General features: G+C 38.6%; 1 protein-coding gene across 1 annotated transcript; it reads right to left on the reverse strand.

Moving 5' to 3' along the window:
- Nucleotides 1-934: 934 nt before the first annotated feature.
- On the reverse strand, nucleotides 935-22,178 carry LOC109623011 (glycine dehydrogenase (decarboxylating), mitochondrial). The gene is made up of 5 exons (XM_020077468.3): nucleotides 21,757-22,178; nucleotides 21,438-21,516; nucleotides 2,155-4,280; nucleotides 1,632-2,096; nucleotides 935-1,565 (listed from the first exon to the last, which is right to left on the reverse strand). Exons 1-5 carry the CDS (start codon nucleotides 21,988-21,990, stop codon nucleotides 1,452-1,454), a joined length of 3,018 nt encoding a protein of 1,005 aa, XP_019933027.1. The 5' UTR covers nucleotides 21,991-22,178; the 3' UTR covers nucleotides 935-1,451.
- Nucleotides 22,179-23,990: the final 1,812 nt, after the last annotated feature.

Below are 23,990 nucleotides of genomic sequence, written 5' to 3' on the forward strand. Positions count from 1 at the left end.
CGCAGGTTTGAAAAATTGTGACTACTGCACGGTATAACCTGCTATGATCAGACTTCCTTTAACATGACTATAAACATCAGTGTGCAGTCTGATGAAAAAGTTTTGTTGAAACTATCCTCAAGTGGTAATTTATGAAGTTGCAAAAAACGTTGTACGCAACTCGGTGCAGAACTCGATTTTTACAGCACTCATCGTAATTATCCAACTCGGCAAGCCTCGTTGGATAAATGTACGGCTCGTGCTGTAAAAATCATCATTCTGCACCTTGTTGCGTAAACTACTATTCCCTTCCTTCCAACTTCCACTGACAGCACAGTGTATGTAACGCCTACAAGTTATGCAACCAAAAAGCGTGCTGTGCCGCTTGACCTTATTCACTCACCTTATTCACCACACAATCTATCACCTTACGAACACTATAAATAACCCCTATCCATGGATCGACCCAACGGTGACTCCCAGATCTCCCATCCTTTCCGTCTAACAAATACCCCAGTCCGTGCTGGTTGTGGGGATGCAGAGGTGATCTCGGTCTTTAGTAGCAACAACCAGCACACTCTAACATTCCTCTCCCTTCCCAACTGACTATAAGGACGTGGCCGGCGCCGTTATTGATCCAAAATGTATGAGCTGCTAGATTTGCACTTTGAGAATAAGTGGAGTGTCCCAGCCCTTATTCAATTGGATCCCAGTGCAATTAGTACCAGCTCAGATCAATCACGGAGTAGCAACCATTGACATGTATAGTCAGATTTGATCGTTTGATCGTTTGATCGATTGTACTACAAACGAACTTACTGTGCAAAAGGCTGATTTGACCACCTAATACGCAATGCACAATATAAGAAATTCTGATGACTTAGATTACTTTCTAATTCACAATTATTTTCCCTCATCTTGACGTTACCCTGACGTTCGTTGCGCGTCGGTAGATACGCAGGATCAAGGTCAGAGATGGTGCGCTCCGAGTCTGATCGGAGGTATCACAGGTCAATGCGTTATTCAAAATATCAGGGCTGCCAGCGTTAGCAACACCCCTAATTTTTTACCTGTGAGTTTGCGTGTTATTTGTAGTAGATTGCAAAAAAGTTAAGATATTTTTTCTTATTTGAAAAAAAAAATGGAAGTCATATGCTTATTTTTATTACCATTCTACATATTACAATTGTATTAAGCCAAATATTTTATTTCTCGTTGTATTTTTGATATTTGAACATTTACTTTCCATGTATTTTGAATGTATCGTTTTCATGATTCAACACATAACTGCAAATCCAGTTAGAAGCCGTCCACAAATCACGTAACGCCCTAGGGGGGGGGGGGGAGTGGGTAGTACGGCCGAGCGTTATGGCCCGTTCAAAATTTTCAGGATTTTAATACAAAAAAGCGTAACGGAGGGGGGGGGGGGGTAAAATGTCGATTTTGGCGTTACTTAATAAATGGATGCTGTCTTATTCGTAATCAGGAACCATGGGTGGACATGTGCAAACTAGATGTTTGTCTCCGTACAGGTCGTCAATACGTCCGACTGTGGGCCAAACTTTAGTTTCTGGCTTGACGAATGGCTGAAAAAAAAGAACATTTTAACATAAAACTCAATGGGTATTACTCTTACTAACGACTCGACATACCGCAGGGAAAGCTCCCTGTTCCCTAGGATACGGGCGATTCCATTCGGAAGATATAGTCTGTTTCTGAGTGTGTGGCGCCATTTTCAAAGGGTTGATTCGTACATCCATGCGTCCTTCTTCGATTTCTAGAATTTCTTTGCGAATTGAAATCATCGCTTCACAAAAACGATCCAATTCTTCCTTGTCTTCGGATTCGGTAGGCTCCACCATTAGCGTACCGGCAACAGGCCAGGACATTGTTGGGGCATGGAATCCATAGTCCATCAGGCGTTTGGCAATGTCTACAGCTTCAATATTGGCTGTTTTCTTGAAGTCTCGAACATCCATGATAAACTCATGCGCCACTAAACCGGTGTTTGGATCAGTATAGAGAGTTTTGAAATGGTTCTCCAACCGTTTCGACATGTAGTTGGCATTGAGAATGGCTACTTGTGTTGCCCGACGTAAGCCACGTCCACCCATCAACTGAAAAACATTAACATTTTTATAACAAACAAGATTGTTTATCCTGTAAAGACCTTACTTTGATGTATGACCACGAAATCGGTAGAATCGACGAGCTTCCATAAGGCCCAGCACTTACAACGCCGAAACTTTTGTTTTCCGACCCCTCCAAAGGATCTATAACCGGGTGAGTTGGTAGGAATGGGGCCAGATGTGCTTTTACGCCAATTGGACCCATACCCGGGCCTCCACCACCATGAGGAATGCAGAATGTTTTGTGCAAATTCAGATGAGATACATCGCTTCCGAAATCTCCAGGACGGCATAAACCCACTTGAGCGTTCATGTTGGCCCCATCCAGATATACCTGGCCACCATGTTGATGGACAAGTTCGCAAACATCTACGACGTTGTCCTCGAAAATGCCATTCGTTGATGGATAGGTGATCATCAAGCATGATAGGTTCTTAGAATGTTCTTCAACCTTCTCCTTCAAATGAGCAGTATCGATCGTTCCGTTGTGAGTGTTCACCCTAATGGCCTCAACTCGCATACCAGCCATTTGAGCTGAGGCTGGGTTCGTTCCGTGAGCGCTGATTGGAATCAAACAAATGGTTCTGTTAGCTTCTCCCCGCGACTCATGATAACTGCGGATGGCTCTTAGACCGGCATATTCGCCTTGTGCTCCGCTGTTTGGCTGGAAGGAAATTTTGTCATAACCCGTAATTTCACATAGATCTTTTTCCAACTCATCAAACATTTGCTTGTAGCCTTTAGCTTGCTCTATCGGAGCAAAAGGGTGAAGTTCTGTGAAGTGCCGGAATGAGCAAGGTATCATCTCGGTTGTTGAATTTAGCTTCATTGTACATGATCCCAATGGTATCATGGAGTGCACAAGTGAAATGTCCTTGTTCTCAAGTTGCTTCATATACCGAACCATTCGCGATTCGCTATGGTGCTTGTTAAAGATTGGATGAGTTAAGAAAGGTGAGGTACGTTTGTATTGAGTTTTGTGAACTGACAAGGCTGTTGCTAACGGATCTGCCAGAGTGGTTTCCACATTAGGACAGTTGAATACCCATAAAAGATCTGCAATGTCTGAAGTCTTAACCGTTTCATCCATGGAAACGCCAATCGAATCATCGCTGAAGTAACGCAAATTGATCTTCTTCGCTTCAGCTCTTGCTCTAACCTCGGTCGTACTCATTCCATGAGGAATAACGTGCAAGGTATCGAAGAAGGCTTTGTTGAGTTGCTCGTGTCCTGCTTTGATTAATCCAGCATTCAATGTTAAAGCGTAGTTGTGAATCCTGTTGGAAATATTCTTCAAACCTTCAGGCCCGTGATAAATGGCGTACATGGCAGCCATATTAGCGAGAAGCGCTTGAGCAGTGCATATATTACTAGTGGCTTTATCTCTCCGAATATGCTGTTCTCGAGTTTGCAGTGCCAACCGATATGCATCTTGACCATCCATATCTCTGGTGACACCAATCATTCTACCAGGAATAAGACGAGTGAGTTTTTGACGACACGCAAAGAAAGCAGCATGAGGTCCACCATATCCCAAAGGAACTCCAAAACGTTGGGCGGATCCAATAGCAATATCTGCTCCAAACTCTGCTGGTGGTCTAAGAAGAGTCAGCGCCAAAAGATCCGTTGCTACGGCCACGAGGGTGCCATTCTTTTTACAGTCAGCCGAAACTTGTTCGAAGTCTTGCACATCTCCGAAAGTATCGGGATATTGCAGTAAAATACCGGATATTTCATGATCTGCAAAGTCTATGTCTCTCACAGATCCCACTAAAACTTCAATACCCATGGCTTCGAGGCGAGTTCTCACAACTTCTACTGTTTGTGGATGCAATTTCTTGGAGATGAAAATCTTCTTCCGTTTGTTGTAGCGATGACACAAGCTCATTGCTTCGGCGGCAGCTGTGCCTTCATCCAGAAGTGAAGCGTTGGCGATTTCCAGGCCCGTCAGCTCGGTGACCAGAGTTTGGAAATTAAGCAAAGACTCCAACCGGCCTTGGCTGATTTCCGGCTGGTATGGAGTGTACTGGGTAGTCCACCCAGGATTCTCGAAAATATTGCGCAAGATCGGGTGCGGTACAAGGCAGTTATGGTAGCCCATACCGATGTATGATCTCCATACTTCGTTTTTGTTGGCTATGGCCCGGATGCGATCGATCAGTTCATGTTCATCTGCAATGATAAATTAAAAAAAAAATGATGAGTAACTATACAACTAGTAACTATATAATAGTCGCGCAGTTGGTAACAAATTCGCTTCATAAGCAGATATACATTGGTGTAATTCCCAGCTCCGGCAATTCCAATTTTTCGTCGTTCAGTTGCTAATCTAATGCGATATGATAGCTAAAAGTTAGATATACAGTTAAGTTAGGTTTTCGTTTAAATATCATTTATAAGTTTAACCCTCCTTGTGTATTAGGGTCATACCGTGTACATACTACGTCAGCGAGCTAGCTGCCGACGTGATCACCATTCCGAACGACACTTACAAAGTGCTGTGCTATGTGATGTTACCAGACGTGCTTCATTGAAAGCTGCTCGACAATGTATGGCAAATCCTCTAAAAATGTCGTAAAGGGGGTATCAATAAAGTACGTCACGTTTAGAAGGGTGAGGGGGGGGGGGTTCTAAAAAGTAAAAAGTGTGACAAAACAATATGATAAGCCCGTCAAAGGGGGAGGGGGGTCTTGAAAATTCCCTTTTTTTAGCGTGACGTTCTAAATGGGTGCCCCCTAATATCAGACCACCACGTTCATCAGTTTAACCCTCCTTTGGCATTAGCGTTACTTTCGACGCGAACGTGCGCAAACCATACACTACGTCAGCGAGCAGCTGCCAACGTGATGCAAAAGGAAGGTTAAAACGGCATAAGAAGGCTTCCCGGAAAGGGAGGTCGACCGTAGACGCTATCTTGACGGTTAATAAAACTACCAAATTGCTTTACGGCCTAAAGCCTGGTTTAGACGGTGCAAGTGACTTGATTCCAGTCAGTTGAAAATGCCTAATTGAATGCGAATTGAACGTGTAAACACCACCATTCATCTCAATTGAGCAACTGACTTGACTTGAACGAAAGTTGAACATGTTGAACTTTTTCATTCAAGTCAAACGGAATCATCTCACTTGCCCCGTCTAAACCCCCGATTCATGTGAGTTGATTTCAAGTCCTCTTTCAAGCGAGATGAATTCAATTCAGTTTGCTCACGCGCGGCACGAGCTGAACAATGTAAACACTTGCTTCAGGTGAGATGCATTCAAGAGCATGAAAGTGGACATTCAAGTTATTTGCTCAGTCTAAACACATCATTCCATTGGATTGAACATGTGTGAGAAGTTAGCAAGTCAGATGCTCGTTTCACATGAACAGTGTAAACCAGGCATAATGCCTGGCGAATTGAACGTGGAAGCACCACCATTCATCTCATTTCAGCAACTCACTTGACTTGAACGAAACTAGAACATGTTGAACTTTTTCATTCAAGTCAAATGAAATCATCTCACTTGCCTCGTCTAAGCCCGCAATTCATGTGAGTTGAGTTCAAGTCATCTGTTAAATGAGATGATTTCAATTCAGTTTACTAACATACTACATGGAAAAATGTAAGAAAAGTACAAAATAAACATCTTTTCTTAACTCTACGATAGATTCCCCCCCTAGAAGTAAAACAAGTTTATATACGTCTCGGTTTTAATTGGAATTTAAGTTTAGCAGTCGCATTTTCTCCGATATTATTAAATGTCAGTTAGGACTTTTCAAAATGCTCGGCCTGAATTTCTGGGATTTATTTTCTTTCCTCAGAAAATCGCCGAAGTTGCCTCGTTATTTTCTCGCGAGAGTTTCTGTCAAGCCTGAATATAAGATTGATCACAATGGTTAAACGGCAACGTGCGTGGGGCAGTTCCACCATACACTGAAATAAATTTTGTTGTGGAAATTATCGATTCCATAGTAAAATTACTAACCGTACCTATGATTCTCAACCGACAACAAAATCTGCTAAGTTCATTGAAATATGATTGAAGTAACAATGCATTGCAGTAAATTTGACTAAAAGCGTAGTCGTCTCAACAACAAAACATTGTCATTTTTTCCTGGACACGCATCTTACAACACGGTATGGTTAAAAAAATACAATGCCCAGCTGTTAAATTTAGATTATTTTTGGTAATGTTAACAGCACTGCTAGTAAAATTGACAGTGTTTTAGTGGAATTAACAGGAAATAGCTGTCGGTTGAGAATCATAGGTACGGTTAGTAATTTTACTATGAAATCGATAGTTTCTACAACAAAATTTATTTCAGTGTAGACTAATTTCAAGACCTCGATGTACCAAAGAAAACCATTAGATTTTGTGTGTCCAGTCAATAGAGTTAATAAACTAAAGGGTGATACGGTTGGTGTCTCCAGGTAGCCTAGTGGTTAAGGCTATGGATCGCCAATCCGGAGACAACGGGTTCGATTCCCGTTCCAGTCGGGAAAATTTTCTCGACTCCCTGGGCATAGTGTATCATTGTACTTGCCTCACAATATACAAAATCATGCAATGGCAGGCAAAGGAAGCCCTTCAATTAATAACTGTGGAAATGCTCAGAAAGAACACTAAGGCGAGGCAGGCCAAGTCCCTGTGGGGACGTAGAGCCATAAAGAAGAAGAAGAAGGTGATACGGTCAAAATTTGGTCACACAATTTGTTTCATAACTTGAGAGTGCCGATTCTTCGATGCCGCGTTCTTCCTCTTCACCCACCTTCCATGGATATAGGGTGCGACTTATGAAGCTGGGAATTCGCCAGCATCTTACCTTGGTGTTTTCCTAAAAAGTGAGTCATAAAGTCCGTAGCTACAAGCGTACACCGCTACCCAGATAATCAATAAGCATTTAAACAAGCCGTATTTCAGCATTATATCTACACCTGCTTACTGCTCTGTCATAGCAGTTCGACTGCTAAACTGTCTTAAATTAAGATCGCTGTTCACAGGGTCAAATCTTTGTCCAAGAAGAAGCCAATGCTCGAACATCTTTGACTCGATCGAATTTTCATTAGTGTCAAGCAAATGGTTGATCTTTAGTTCATTCCCAGACAAATATTTGATGCTGTGTACTTGAGGCCTTGGCAACTGAACTGCTACAGAAAATTAGACAGCTGTTGCGTAGCATTTCAAATACACAACCTTTTACGCATTCAAGCAGAAAAATACTGTCCAGCACATCCGAAATTGCATAAATAACCTATTTTTGAAGCGCAGAGTGAAGAAAAAAGAACATAGAAAAGATAGAAAAGAAAAGGCAAAATAAATGTGATATTCTGAACGTATTTTTGTTATCATTCAGCCATATATTGGGCCAAAACCTGCATCTAAGCAGCCCTTAAGGGGTCTGGCCAAAGTTTACGCTTCATACAAATTTAGAAAATTTTGTATGAACTAAAGTGTACGAGAGGGGGGGGGGTGTGGTGTTTGAGTTGGCCAAAAATGAGTCTACGTAGTTTTTGAACAGCGCCCTACAAGTTTAGATTATCCCATCAACATACCGCAACAGTTTGTCTGATCATTACAAAGTGCATCGCATGGCAATTAGCTCAGCTATACCATGCTTTATTTATTCACATGATTTGTGCACATTCTTATCAAACTTTCCTTGCGGGGGGTAACAGAATCGCTTGATCTTGTATACGCTCGGTGTCAAAGTGCTTCGGCTTATATTCCATGCAGCGTAAACTGAGGCAATTCATATGATGAGCTGAAGCTCTGCGTCATCGTCAGTCATTTCTCTGTTTGTTTGGTAGGTTACTATTCAATTTTGATTTGCTTACGTTGATACGGCTGTTTCTATAGAGCCTGTAACGTTTGAGCGATAGACATTTTGGACCGACGCTACGTGGCGTCTGATTTGTCGAGATTTGCGGGGCCTGGCAGTTCGAATGAGATGCTGTACGAGTAAATACAAATCGCAAATACCTCATCGGGCATGCAACCTCCGATCCATTTGTTTGCTGATAATAGTTTATGAGTAAGAAAGGTTATCGGATTGGTGTTGATGTTGACTTTTTGTCACTGCTCAGCGACGTGATTTTCGGCGATTTGATATGAGATCATGGAAAAAAAAATCTATAAAATGCGTGAAACCTATTTTAAATACTTGTAGGGTAACCTGGAGTAATACGCATCCTCGGGACAAAAAGCCTTCATGATATTTTAGACCAGTGTTTCCCAAACTTTTAGGAGGTTTCGCCCCCTTGGAGCTTGCGAAAAACATTTTCGCCCCCCTAAGTGAGATTTATTTTTCCATGATAAAAGGCTGAAAATTTGCTAAACGGAAGCCTTTGTAAGCCCACTTTTTCGCCCCGAATCGACTACAACATTAAAATTTTTATTTTATGTAGTAAATTCTGATCAAAAAAAAAAAAAAAAAAAAAATACTTCATCCATTGTTAATTCTTCGTATACATGTAGATAAGGTAACAATTCACTTGTTTTTATGCTGGACACATTCCAACACTCGTAATACCTTATTTGATGCTGCTTCGAAATTATAAGAATTTCACCATATGAAAAACATATAGACTGTTTCAGAAATTATAAATACACTAACAATAACCTACCATTTCAATTTGAAAAAAGTTTCTTCTAGCTCTTATAGTAAACACGCTAACGTAGCAAATAACACTAATTTTGTTGATGTTTCTGGTAAAAGTTTAAAAATAGGGCTCTGTTAACTAGATGATTAAAATTTATTTATTTATTTATTTATTTATTTATTTATTTATTTATTGAATTATTTCAACGAACCTTGTTGGTTTAATTGAAAACTTATTACCTAATTTGACACAAAATAACAGCAACAAGAAAACAATGTGATTCATAACACAAACATCAAAATGCTTTCGTTTACAAAAAACAATTCTCAACTAAATTTGACATAAAGCATCAGGTTAATATTGAATTCTTCTCCTATTTTCACTTATTAAATTACTATGTCAGAGGTCTCCACACTAAACGTCGGTTTTCAAACTCTCGGAACTTTACTCCTATCGGCCATGTCGTAGGTTTCATGGCAATGCATTTCAAATTAGAATCTAGCGTTATTTTGAATGACACATAATCTAGCTCATCATTTGATAAACCTCTTGGTATGAGTTTTCTAACCTTAACTTTGCTTGTATCATCAATTTCTAGACTACTTCTTACGAGCCTTTGAACATCATCTTCCGTGGTACGGCACTCTATGTTCGTTAGAAAAAGGGAGAATGTATTGTCAGTACCAGATGTATCGGGAACTAGCCCATATAGCGAACTAAATTTCTATCCTACATATTACTACGTTCCATTTTCTAAAATATTATATTTTTCATAAAAGTGCTAGGCACATTAAACCTTTATGGAAGATAGTTTGCCATTTTTATAGATCACTAGCTGTCCCGGCAAACGTCGTACTGCCTACCTACTGTGTTTTTTTGACATGAAGTTCCGTAGAGACGTGCCCCGCAAAGTCATCTGTATCCTGTATGAGAGCCCCTCGTTCCAGAGATCGTAGAGGCACAGACAAACAGACGTCTCACTCTACTCACTTCCCATCGTTTCCCTTTTAACCGGTTTTTAATTCATATTTATTTTTACCGGATTATTCAAATATTCTGTAGTTCGCAAATCGCTCGCTCATGGCGCACGCATCGCTTTTGCTCCTGTTTGACGTTTGCTCACTACCGCCATCTACTCAGTGGGTTTGCGTACTACAGCATAATTAGCATTGGGCTATTATGTTTGCGAGACGATGATTTTTATCGCATTTTGTTCCAAGTGATACGTCTGTTTGTCTGTGGTAGAGGTCTCAAACCAAACTTATACCTTCCCTGGCCTCAAACATACCCACATACAAAATTTCGCACCGATCGGTTGAGTAGTTTCCAAATGCATAAAGGTCAGACAGACAGACAGAAATTCATTTTTATATTATAGAAAGATCATATATTTTTAAGGTGTCATGATGCATCACTAAACTTTCAAACGAATCATTGACTCTTTGAGTTTCAATGGTTGTTTGCCTTGCGTTTTTGAAGTGATAAAAAACTGTCAATTCTGCAGCAACGCAGCAGAAAAAGTATCATCGCAATCACTGCGGGTGAGCATATAGGATGATACTTTTTAATACGAATATCGCTTTGGTGGCAGAGAATAGGCTCCTAAAGGCCTATCTCAATTTCTGCATAATTCGATCAAACATTGATTAAAACGACATGTTTACTCATTTTTTAAAGTATTCCTATTAGGTAAAGCCCATAAAATTTATTTTCAAAAATTTTAAATATTTTTGCAACACTCCTTGTTTAGCATTCAATTTTGGATAAATGTTGTTTACCGTGTATGTCAAACAGGAACATTTGTTGTCAAAAGTGAGCCAATGTGATGTCTTTTGCAACCCGTCGTTTCACTTTCGTTACATCAAGGTTGACCTCGGAAGTCAAACAAGACCTGCTTGATATGTATGTACTACTTGCGCACCCCTAGCGCGTTCGATATGTCATTTGATGTTCGTCATTCCGAAGAGAGGTCGTAACGAAGGTGAAAACGATGAAAGGAATATATGTGAACGTTAGTTTACTCTGAACTACCATCGTGACTAGATCTCCTATTTCCTCAGTTCCATATCACGTTTAGATCCTACTATAAGTCTCCACCAAGACCTGGCTGGTTCGGTCCCGCTAAACAGCGTTCTTTTTCGGTATAGAAAAGTGGCGGCGAGAAAAGCAGTGTTTCTAAAAGCAACGCGTGCAAAGCTAACAGAAAAAGTTTTAGCTCGTACATCTTTCTGGCTACTGCATTGGTTTGGAGGCCAAATTTGTCATCCCGTTTGTGCCTGCTCCCAGGGTAGACTCGGACGACCGGCTGTTTGCAGCAGGTTTGCTTCTATTGCGGACAATTCGCATTATCATACGAAACGGAAAAGGTCGAAATATTAAGCGAAAGTGCAACGGAATTATTTGGTGGGCGCTTTTTCCAAGGCAGGAGGAGAAAAACCAGTAATTGATCAACGAACAAGCCCGGTACGAAAGGTCGGTGAAAAACGTTTGAATACTATATTGTTCCTTTACTTTTGAGTGATTGTTTGATTGACAATGAGTACCAGTGTGGCTGTTTCTATTGAACCCTACCGTAGGGGAACATCGTTCAATGACTGGTACACCCGGATGAAATACTTTTTCGGGGTGAACAAAATAAGAGATGACGAGAAAAAGGCATACTTTATCACGATAAGTGGTCCGGTAATTTTTGCCGAAATGAAACTGCTCTATCCGGCAGGGAATTTTGAGGAAGCCTCATTGGACGACATTGTTTCAAAACTTAAAAGTCGTTTAGACAAAACACATACGGATTTAGTTCAAAGATATAAATTTAGTACTAGAATACAGAATCCAGACGAGAGTGTAGAGGATTTTGTTTTGAACCTCAAACTTCAGGCCGAATTTTGCGGTTTCGAAAACTTTAAGGAAGTGGCCATAATTGATCGCCTTATTGCTGGAATAAGCGACAAGAAGGTTAGACAACGACTCTTAAAGCGAGGATAAGCTTACTTTAGCAAGCGCTGAAAAGCTAATTGCTACATGGGAGGTAGCCCGGGCTAATGCCGGAGCTGCTGAACAACCAAATTCAGGAAATTCAAATATGGTAGCAGCAGTAAATAATAGGTCGAGTGGGACACATGGAATTGTAGCAAATAGATTGTCTCGGGTCTATGATTTAGCTAGGAACCAATCGGGTTTTGGACACAATGCAGGTGGAACTAGTAGCAGAGGCCCAGTGAAATCCCGACTAGGAATTAAATCGCCAGGGAAAATACAGCCATCTTATAGAGACCGGCGTGGTGCTGAAGCGGACAACTACCGGCAAGATGGTCGAGTCGGAGGGCAGCGGCAATGGCAGCGTCCGGACTATTCCCAAATGATATGCAATTTTTGTGGTATCAAGGGACATATCCGGAAGAAGTGCTTCAAACTAAAGAACCTGAACCGCGACGCCGTCAATCTGGTAGAATCATATAGGCCTGGACCATCATCTGACCGACACATAAACGAGTTGCTAAGCCGGATGCAAACCAGAGACGAAGAGGATACCGAGGACAGTGACTCAGGTAATCTACAATGCATGCAGGTGTCTTCTATTAATAAGATTAGTAATCCGTGTTTGGTGTTAGTCGTTATTGAAGGCAAATCCCTTGAAATGGAAGTCGACTGTGGTGCTTCTGTGTCGGTTATAAGTAAAAGGCGATATTTTTCAAAGTTTGATAATCCTCTCCGTAGTTACAGTGAGCCATTGATGGTAGTAAATGGGACAAAATTGAGAATTGCAGGCGAAGCAAGGGTTTCAGTGAAGTTCAATGGAAGAGAAGAGCTAATGCAACTTTTAGTTTTAGATGGCGAAAATGATTTCTACCCACTTTTAGGTAGAACTTGGCTTGATGTATTTTACCCAAACTGGAGACAGTTCTTCATGAATGGCTTACACATTAACAACGTAAATATGGACTCTGGTAAAATTGCCATAGAAGATTTAAAAAAACAATTCCCTACAGTATTCAAAAAGAATTTTTCGACGCCCATACTTGGATTTAAAGCAGAGCTAATGATGAAGGATGAAGTTCCGATATTCAAAAAGGCGTATGAGGTTCCTTATAGATTAAAGGATAAGGTTTCAACGTATTTGGATAAATTAGAGGAACAAAAGGTTATTACACCAGTTGAAAGTAGTGAATGGGCTTCTCCAATTATCGTTGTTATGAAGAAGAACGGTGAAATTCGGTTAGTAATCGATTGTAAAGTGTCAATAAATAAAGCCATTGTCCCGAATACATACCCTTTACCAACTTCACAGGATATTTTTTCCAATTTAGCCGGTTGTAAAATTTTCTGTGCACTTGATTTAGAAGGCGCATATAGGGGTAGGCGGGGCAATATGGACACCCTAAGGTTTTTGCCAACTTTACCTGGCAAGATGTCAAAAAAGTTTAGTTTTTTGATACAAGTATCCTTTTAAAGTCTATTTAGCATCTATTGCATAAGAATGTTCACGAAGAAAAATGATTTATCCACTTCAAAAAATGTTTTGAAAAATGTTAGTTTTTCATGACCGTCTTCAAGCATACGGGGCAGAATGGACACCCCCATGGGGCAATATGGACACCATGAGACTTTTACGAATTTCGTACATTATTTACGCCTATAAAGTCATTTCATTACAAAACAACTATTATGGATGAATAATACGCCGAAGTAGTTCATTTTGTTCAGTTAATTTAAATTCAGGCTGTTTTGGATAAAGCTTCGTTTTTGTCGGCATGTACAGCTGTGCCTAGAACAACTATTTTCCACTGCTGTCGTTTTTTGATCAATTTGTTTCACCCTATGTCTACTATAGTGAACATTTAACCGAAAATATACTGAAATCGAAGAATTTGGTTGGTTTGTGATTTAGGTTATATTTTTCCCTTGCCGCTTCTTTCAAAAAGGTGAGTGTCCATTTTGCCCCGGCAGCAGAAGATATTTCCAAACTTGATTTTTGATATAATAAAGAAGAAAACATAAACATGTTAAGCATGTAGATACAGCAAAACTATTTGCATGTGTTCTAAAAATATCAGGTTTTAATCGACCTGCAATAAATTAATCACTAAATCTTATTTTAGATGGTGTGAAAATTATAATTTCCATGCACAAAAAACGGAGGACGCAACTTATTCGTGTAAAATCAAGTATAATTTTAATTTCGAATGTTTCTTTCCTGAAATTACGTTTTAGATAAATGGACTATATTCTCCAATCATTAAAAGTTCAAAAAAGTTCGCATATTTCAAGATATTGAGGGTGTCCATTCTGCCCCGGGTGTCCATATTGCCCCGCCTACCCCTACCCAACTAGAATTGACGGAGAGGTCCAAGCAATTTGTGGTAATCAATACAATGAAGGGATTATACAAATACAACAGATTACCACAAGGGGCATCTTCAAGTGCCTCTATTTTTCAAAGAGTAATGGACAAGGTACTAGAAGGAATAGAACATGTTTCATGTTACCTTGATGATGTCTTGATAGCAGGGAAAACTCTAGAAGAATGTAAGAGGAAACTTTTATTGGTTTTAGAGCGATTGGCAAATGTTAATATAAAAGTGAATTTTGAAAAGTGCAAATTTTTTGTAACGGAGCTGACACATTTGGGTCATGTTATTAGTGATAAAGGACTTAGACCTTGCTCAGACAAAATTTCAACCATCGAAAAGGCAAATGCCCCAAAAAACGAATCTGAACTCAAATCATTCCTAGGACTTTTAAATTACTATCATAAATTCATACCAAACTTATCTTCAAAATTATATCCTCTATATAATTTACTGAAGAATAATACAAAGTACGTTTGGGACGACCATTGTCAAAAAGCCTTTCTTGAAAGCAAAAATTTGCTTATTGAGACAGATCTTTTGGAATTCTATGACCCTAAGAAGCCTATGGTGGTAATTTCGGACGCTTCAAGTTATGGTTTGGGAGGATTAATAGCTCATGTGGTAGACGATGTTGAAAAGCCAATAAGTTTCACTTCATTCTCATTGAATTCGGCTCAAAGGAAATACCCCATCTTGCATTTGGAGGCTTTGGCTTTAGTTTGCACCATTAAGAAATTCCACAAGTATCTCTATGGACAACATTTCACTGTTTACACGGACCATAAACCTTTAGTTGGTATTTTTGGTAAAGAGGGTAGGAATTCAATTTTTGTTACAAGACTGCAAAGATTTGTATTAGACTTGTCAATATATGATTTCGACATAATTTATAGACCATCGCATAAATTAGGGAATGCGGATTTTTGTTCAAGATTCCCGTTGCAGCAGGAAGTTCCTAGCCAGATAGACTCGGAAGCCATTAGCAGTATAAATTTCAGTAACGAATTCCCAATTGATTCTAAAGTAATCGCCAGTGCAACTAAAGAGGACGAGTTCTTACAAAAAGTAATATCTTTCATGCTAAATGGCTGGCCGGAAAGAGTGGATAGGCAATTTGCAGATGTTTACTCAAATTATTTGAATTTAGAGCTTGTGGACGATTGTCTTCTTTTTATGGACAGAATAATCATACCAAAAGTATATCAGAAAAAAATCTTGAAATTACTGCATGCAAACCACGCGGGAATAGTCAAAATGAAACAATTAGCAAGAAATACGGTGTATTGGTTTGGTATAAATACCGATATTGAAAAATATGTAACCGACTGTGAGTGCTGTAATAGCATGGCAATTATTCCAAAGCCTAAGGAGATAGCCAAATGGACACCAACTACTAGACCATTCAGTAGAATCCATATTGATTTTTTCTATTATGGGCATCGTACCTATTTGTTGATTGTTGACAGCTACTCCAAATGGATAGAAGTGGAAAAAATGGTACATGGTACAGATTGTAATAAAGTTTTAAGGAAGTTAGTGGCTTATTTCGCGCGCTTTGGTCTACCAGACGTTTTGGTTTCGGACAATGGTCCTCCTTTTAACTCTCGGGGTTTCGTGGATTTCCTAGAGAAGCAAGGGATAAAAGTAATGAAAAGTCCACCTTATAACCCAGCAAGTAACGGCCAAGCTGAGAGGTTGGTGAGAACTGTGAAGGAAGTCCTCAAGAGATTCCTCATGGATCCCGAAATTTCGGAGTTGGAACTGGAAGACCAGATAAATCTGTTTTTATTTAATTATAGAAACAACAACTTGACAAAGGAGGGAGTTTTTCCGGCGGAGAAAATTTTCGCATACAAACCAAAGACTATTTTAGACTTAGTTGATCCACGAAAACATTACAAAAAGTATATAGACATTTCGCACCCACATGATGATGTTCATTCTAGGCATCAAAGCGGAATAATTCCGAAAGCTCAAGAAGATGCCTTGGACAAACTGACTGCTGGGGATGAACTATGGTATAAGAATCACAACCCCCATAACCAGGCAAGATGGTTAAAGGCCATTTTTATTAAAAAAATTTCTCGAAATATTTTCCAGATATGCATTGGAAACGCGGAAGTAATAGCACACAGGACGCAGATCAGAGTCTGTAAGGGGTCTATGCAATGGCAAAGCCCCAATGTTTGGATTACGAGCCAGGAACCACGCAACGAACCCCTGATGTCCCCTGGGCGCAAAACACCAACAAGCGACAATCTGTCCGCTGTCGACGACCCGCCCAATGGTGAGGATAATCGAGACCGAACTCCGAAGGGAGGCGCTAAGAGGAAACGCCAGGACTCAGGAAGCTGCCTAACGGAACTCCGTCGATCCAAACGCACGAAGAAAGTGTTTCGTAGTGATGATTTCTATTACAGTTGAACTCATGAGTTTATCAAATCATTTTTACAAAATTTCTGAAATTGAAACAATGTTTTTTTGTTGATAGCAAATATGGATTAAGTTAAGATTAAGTTTATGATCAGATAAGTTTGATCTATGTAAAGGGGGAAGAATTGATATGTATGTACTACTTGCGCACCCCTAGCGCGTTCGATATGTCATTTGATGTTCGTCATTCCGAAGAGAGGTCGTAACGAAGGTGAAAACGATGAAAGGAATATATGTGAACGTTAGTTTACTCTGAACTACCATCGTGACTAGATCTCCTATTTCCTCAGTTCCATATCACGTTTAGATCCTACTATAAGTCTCCACCAAGACCTGGCTGGTTCTGTCCCGCTAAACAGCGTTCTTTTTCGGTATAGAAAACTGCTCACCATTATTTTATTCTCGAGTTTACTAACTATTCTGCCATTGTTTAAGTTCGGAAAAAATACCATTGAGATCAGAAAAGCATGCTCCTTCGTGTTATGCAGCAAAATTGGGAAAATATTTTTCATTTTAGGACCCTATTACCACTTCGAGTCACATATCCAACATGGCTGCCGATGCTGATGAATCCGTAAAAAGCCTTAAGAGCTATTTGAAGAAATTTACATCTTTTATTGAACACCCGTTCAGTTTGCTGTAAAACAGGGGTACATTCCCCTTCTTCTTGTCGTAACGTCTCCACTGGGACAAAACCTGCATCTCAGCTAGTGTTCTATGCAAGGATGGGAGCATTCATTTGCAATCAGTTACATTCACTTGCTGTTAACTCGCTTCAGAAGCATCGTAGCAAAAATCAATGTATGGAACACATTTTCATTTTTGTTTTACCTAAAACTTTGTAGAACAATGTACTAGCGTAGCATCAATAATTAAGTCAACAGAAACCAGCAAACGCAACTCTACACGGCGTGAATGTTATTTACATTCACGGCGTGGAGAGTTACCTTTACAGCTCGCTCACGACTTTGGTATGCGTGTGCGACCCTAATGTCATTCGGCAAACTTTCAGATTAAACTACAAGGTTAAATTCATCCATACATTGTTTTTTTGATAGCATGCTTGTGAACTGAGATAGTAGCAAGTGAATGTAATTCTTTGCGAATGAATGATCCCATCCCTGGTTCTATGAACACTCACACAGTTTTTGACTGAAAGCTTTTTCTGAAAATAATAATTTTGTATGTGTACGTCGTGTGGCAGGCACGAAGTCAAGGAAAATTTTCTTTGCGAAAAATTCCTGAACCGGCAGGAAATCGAACCCGTCATCCTTAGCACTGCCATGTAGGATACCCATGCTTTTATAGCTGCGGCTGTATAGGCCCGGGTGGGTGCAACCTATTCAAATCGAAGTCCACAATTAACCCTCTAATACCCAAATTTTTGATTTTGATCTAAATATCGTTTTTCGTCATCTAAAATCGATTTAAGCATGTTTTGGAAGATGATTCTTTTTAATTCTCGATTTTGTAAATTTCTTTTTTTAATTTTTCTAATTTTTATTTTTGAACATCCCTGCATTTTCATATTTTTTCTGGAAGCCAATTCGGGATACGGATTTTTTGAGACGAAAACATTTTGAGATTATATGACTATTGTTGAAATATTATTATTTAATTTTTTTTCATGGAAATTTTTATTTTCCGTGTAATTTAAAGGAAAATGATTTTAGAGTGTATTCGACTCCCTTAAACTGTTTTACTATGATAGAATGATTTGGGAAAAATTTAAAATATGTTAATTGTAGCGATCAAATACAAAATAAACAATGACGTCTAAAAGGTGACTAAGACATCAATTTTTCAATGATTTTTAAAAAAATGTAAATACGTTTTAAAAGACACCAAAACCCATTTTGAGATATACAGAACAGTCCTAAATATTAGCCAAAAATATAAAAATTTTGATTATTCACGAAACAAAAATTACAAAAATGCTCAAAATATACCCCGTCTAAAGGCGGGGTTGGGTATTAGAGGGTTAAGTATCATAGCTTTTATAGATTTCATTGTTCCGCTAAAATGGACTGTTGGATCAAGTGAAATTATGCCACATAGAAATGGCAAAAACACTGTCCATCCGATCCTCGCCGGATTCCTAAAAAACGATGTTTGGCATCCAACCGCACATTTTATTTGCTCATGCTCTTAGACAACTTTATCAGCTAGGATAGACTCACTAATTTTGACCAAATGTCTATTTTGTTCATCTCGGGCTATGTGCAGGTCCGGACTAACGAATGTAGGGCCCGGGCCACAGTGTTGTAGGGGCCCTCTATATGGTGGATACATTTTAACTCATACAACATAGAAAAAAAAATACTAATAATTCTCACAAAATGTACTAATGAAGATATTAATGCCGGTTTGGATGTATTTGAATATAGAATAACAAGAAGAGCTGTGAAAAATGTTGATATCCACTTAAATAACTCATAACAGATTTGTAGTTCTAGCGCGAAAACAATGATAAGAGAAATGTATATAAAGTAAAAAAATGCTTTTTGCTTGTTTCGTGGGGCATTAGATTCCAGATTTATTATAAATTCATGCCACAGTGTATTGAGAAATTGCATAAAGAATATATAGCTGAAATTTTCGAGAAGTTTGTAGTAAAATTAGTTTCACAATCCTACCGATGAAGCTGTCGTTTTGCAAAAACTCAAGAGAATTTCTAAATTTCATAAAGAATGAAAAAAACTTAAATTTTAGCGCGAATCCATTTTTAGTCAATTTTTTTCACAAATTTTGCCTGCAATTTTCTCAAAATAATCTGTTTTAAATCCATGCTAGATTCCCTCCAAAATATGTTTCAACCCTTTGATGAGTAAGTCGTAAGCTGTCTAAGCAAAATCAAACTTAAGAGTCCCAAAAATACTTCCAATTTTTGAAAAAATGCTATAATTCTTCCAAGAACTCTATTGGAAAATTCTTAAAAATGTTTGCAAAAACATTAGACAGAAAAAAAAAACAAATTCAGGAGGAACATTTTAACACTTCAATTTCTAGAGTTTTAAAGTTCCGCTAGAATTTTGTTGATGGTAAATAAATAAATAAAAAAAAACATGAAGATCGAAAGATGTCAAGTCTTACCTCCTGAATCAGTTGTTTTAGACTCCCAGAAACTACGTTCAAAATTTGAGTCAAATCGATGAAGTATAAGGGGGCGCTCAACGAGCTTGAAATTTGCATGTGAAAACTAGGCTAAATGTATGCATAAACCTTAAGTTTCCGACGATTTTTTTGCCGCTAGGTGGCGCTATAAGCTTCCAAACCTTTGGTATTCTATGCCACAACTACTTTGTCGAAGACCGAGAAGTGATTCGATGCCTGCGAAGAAAGTTATACCCTAAGCAAAGTGAGGCAACACATTGAGACTTCATTATTGATCTTATTCCTTTATACTTATGACACACATGTTATACAAGAATCACTGTGCAATTGCGCTTGAAATGAGTGCCATACTGAAAACTCTCTCAGTTCAAGTCAGTCTTGTTAACATTTTCTTGACACTGCTTACCGTTGTACAGGAATCACACTCGTATCACATGTCTGTCCGGGGTACTACACAATCCTTTACATGTGCTTGAAAAACAAGAATGTTTCACCTCACTTTACCTAGGTGTATAACTTTCTGATCAAGCGTAGGACCACTTTGCGGTCTTTAACAAAGCTGCATTACTTTTTTTGCTTTTCATTTTTTCGTGAAGTAAAATTTTGTGGGGGCCTATTCCATTGAACAGGACTATTATCTCGCAGCTATTAAATAATCACAAGTTATCCCAACAAACATTATTGCTGTATACAAGAGATGAATAAACCGCTCTTAAACTTGATTTTTCAAATTTTGGTTGAATAAGCTGTTATTCAGCTGTCATTGTTACTTGGGATTTCTATATGGTGGCTTAAATGATTCCACTGTCAATCATTCAATTTCTCAAAAACTTCTTCCCTCGACAAACGCGAAAGTGCAGAGGATTTATCAGTCTCTGGTAGCAACTCTTGCTGTAGAATTAATATTCATACGCATTCTAGATGGCCGTAAGAACGTGATTGACGATAATCTTGGCTTTTTTTTAAAACTGGATGCTTTCGAACTATGCACATTGAGAATTGTTAGCAATACCAAATCGTAACCATTACATAGCTACTACGGAATCCATGTTCTTCTGTGACCCAAACTACAACGCTTCCGCAAAGCCGAAAACTACGTTTCGTGTCATTTTTGTTTATTATAGAGGAAATTTCCTTGACTTCCTTGGGCATAGAGTATCTTCGTGCCTGCCACACGATATACACATGCAAAATGGTCATTGGCAGAGGAAGCTCTCAGTTAATAACTGTGGAAGTGCTCACAGAACACTAAGCTGAGAAGCAGGCTTTGTCCCAGTGAGGACGTTACGCCAAGAAGAGAGAGAGAGAGAGAGGTTTTAAACCAACGGGTTCATTCACCTCTTAGCGTTTCGTGTCATGCAGCAAAAGCTAATAAACGTTTTATTCTTTTGGTGGATAGTAAAAAATATCAATATTTCAAACAAGTGTTCACTGCAATTTTTTGCTGGTATTCAGTAAACTTTGCTGATTTTTTGTGTGCTGATTGCATTCAGTGATACAAATTACAGAAAGTCAGCAAAAATGTTTCTGCAATTCAGCAATTTCTTTTGCTGATTTTTTGTGTGCTGAAAGCATTTCAAAAATTTTGGTTTATACACATTTTTTTCCTTAAATTCGCGACTCATTGCCACATTAACTATTATAAAGTTAATTTCATACATAAAACAACGAAAAAGCATGGACAAAGTATTCATGTAGTGTAATAGTTGGAACTTGTCGCATTTAATGAATGGGTGCTTGGTTAATTCCCGAAAAAAAAAATCTTGCTAGTGCATGTTTGATAAGCGTAAGATTTTAGCTACAAGTCGGAGTGATGATTGATTACTAGTACCCTATATATTATTACTTACTCAAAGGATCCTCGATGTTCAAAATTCTGTTGAACTTAATAGCAGCCGGTACAGCCTTCTCGGATAGTTCATCCAGTGACTGTAAGAGCATAGATACAAGAAGAATTTCAATTGGATTACTACAAAACACTGTAATCTGTTCACTATCAAATGAAATTTCACTTTCAGTTTCTTTTGGTAAACGGTTAACACATTGCGAAGCTCATTGTTATTATTTTAAATCATGTGTTCCCTGCTGACTGATAAGTTCCACGTTGTTCTACCGTTATCAGCGGAAACTACGGTGATTTGCCATATGTGAACTTTTTGATTTAATTACCTTAAAACCAATCGAATTCAACATGGTAACAACGTCGGTTTTTCGAGGCCCGATGTGGCGTGAGGCAAAGTCCGGTTTGTTGGGGAACACTTCCTCAACGGTGGCTAGATAGCGCTGCAGCTGTTTGTTAGCACTAGTCTGTTTAACCAACATTGCCAGCAACGGTCGATGCCTGTTGGCCACAGTTTGTAGGCCAACATTTTGAAGCGATCTGTTCAACAACGCACGCTGCATTTTGTCGATCTTTTACAAGTAACTTCACGAATAAGTTTGGTATAATTTGTTCAAGCTCTTGTTTTAAAAATTACACATCATAATCTAAGCACTTCGGTTCACCAACTATGTTCACACGACACTTTTCCGGCCACTGGCACCTTTTCCAAACGCTCGATCAGTATAACGGTTCACGCAGGACTGAAGCATGGAAAGGATCGATCATCCAATTTTAAAGACTGTCAGGTTCCGTCTTATCAGTACCACGAAGATGCTGCAGCGACCTTGCTATAGAGTGGCATCATTCTGTCTGACTGATTACACACTGAGTACTGTAGAGCAGAATTCGTTTACTCATTTATTAAGCTCCGTCGAATGATCATAGTCGATTGTATTCTAGGATGGAAACCCTAGATCACCAGCGTAATGCAGTATAAAGGAAAGACTTGACTACGACTACAACGTATGCTGCTCCAACTGTGCAGTGAATTGTTTATTCAAAACAGTACCGCTTTGAACTCCTGAACACTGGGGTGGCTCACACTTACATGAAAAACAAACATTTCGATAAATTTTTACCTCTACAATTAGTTGTTTTAGACTTCCAGGAGCTACGTTCAAAATTTGAGTCAAATCGATTAAGCCTAAGGGGCGCTCAATACGCTTAAAGCTTGTATGGGGAAACGTGGCCAAATGTATGCGGAAATCTTAAGTTTTAGATTTTTGCCGCTAGGTAGTAAAAATAGCCGGGACAGGCAAAATTTTCCCTTTCCATAAATGTTCAACTAGCTGTAACTTTACGAAAAGGGCATCAAATATTCTCAAATTTGAACTGTAAGTTGATCAACTAATTTTATATCAGTGGTCTAAATTTAAAAAAATAACGGATTTATTGTACATGAAGTTAGAAAGATTCTAGAATATAATCATTCAAATTTGAGCTGCTATATCTCCGCATTCAATGAACCGAATGCAATGAAATTTTGAGCATTTATGACTTATATAATGAACTTTAAAAAACGTTTGACATAATTTAAAATTATTAGCAAGAAAGAAAAAGTTATAGCGATTTCATTTACTGTATGGTTTTTCAGTAAACTAATCTATTTTTAATATGCATCTCATTACTTTTTCAATTTATTGATGGGCATTTGGTTCCTTTCCTTCAAAACTTATATATAAATATATTCAAATAAATAAGGGGAATTTAAATGAACTATAATAACCATCTCGAATTTTGAAACGATGTTGAAGTTTTGGATAAATTGGTGTTATATTAGAAAAATAATCGAATCGTTATAATTTTCTTCTGTGTTAAGAATTTGAGGTTTACTCGAAAGTTTTTCAAAGCTCATTATATAAGTCATAAATGCTCAAAAAATCATTGCAATCAATGTTGAATCCAGAGATGTAACAACAGCTCAAAGTTGACTATAGGATTATTTCACCTTTTCTAGAATATTTCTAATTTTGTGTAGAAAAATCCGATCTTTTTTTTAATTTGTATGTATGTATGTACAATCCATCGCCCACTGACCGGCAGTGCTTTTATGGAAGAAAAATGTCTGCGTCTGTTTTGGCCATTTACTTTTATGCATAGACGTAAACATTTTTAGTCCTGGAGATGGAAGGTGATAGCTCTACTGTACATCTAACGACCCATTTCGAGGTATGCCTTGACTCGCACGTGCATCCTGAGGTCGTCTTCTGCAACAGTAAGCCCCGCATTAATGCATCCGGATATCAAATGGATATCTGAAATGCATTAACACTTCCTGAATCAAAAATTTATATTTTTGGTTCTGGCGCGTATTTAGTGTAGTAATTTTCACACGTATACATAAATAAAATTAAGCATTTTGATAGGAAAGATCTCACCAAGTTACTCGTAGTCTGTCATACTCTGGCGAAACCGTCGGATAAACACAATCGCAAACTTTCAAAAGAAAATTTTCCAGTAAAATTTCCACCAGATGGCGTAGCTCCACTTCAGTCGGAAAAATCAAAGCCACGTGTTTAGT

This window comes from Aedes albopictus, chromosome 1 (assembly GCF_035046485.1).
Source record: "Aedes albopictus strain Foshan chromosome 1, AalbF5, whole genome shotgun sequence".
In the NCBI taxonomy this organism is placed as follows: Eukaryota; Metazoa; Arthropoda; class Insecta; order Diptera; family Culicidae; genus Aedes; species Aedes albopictus.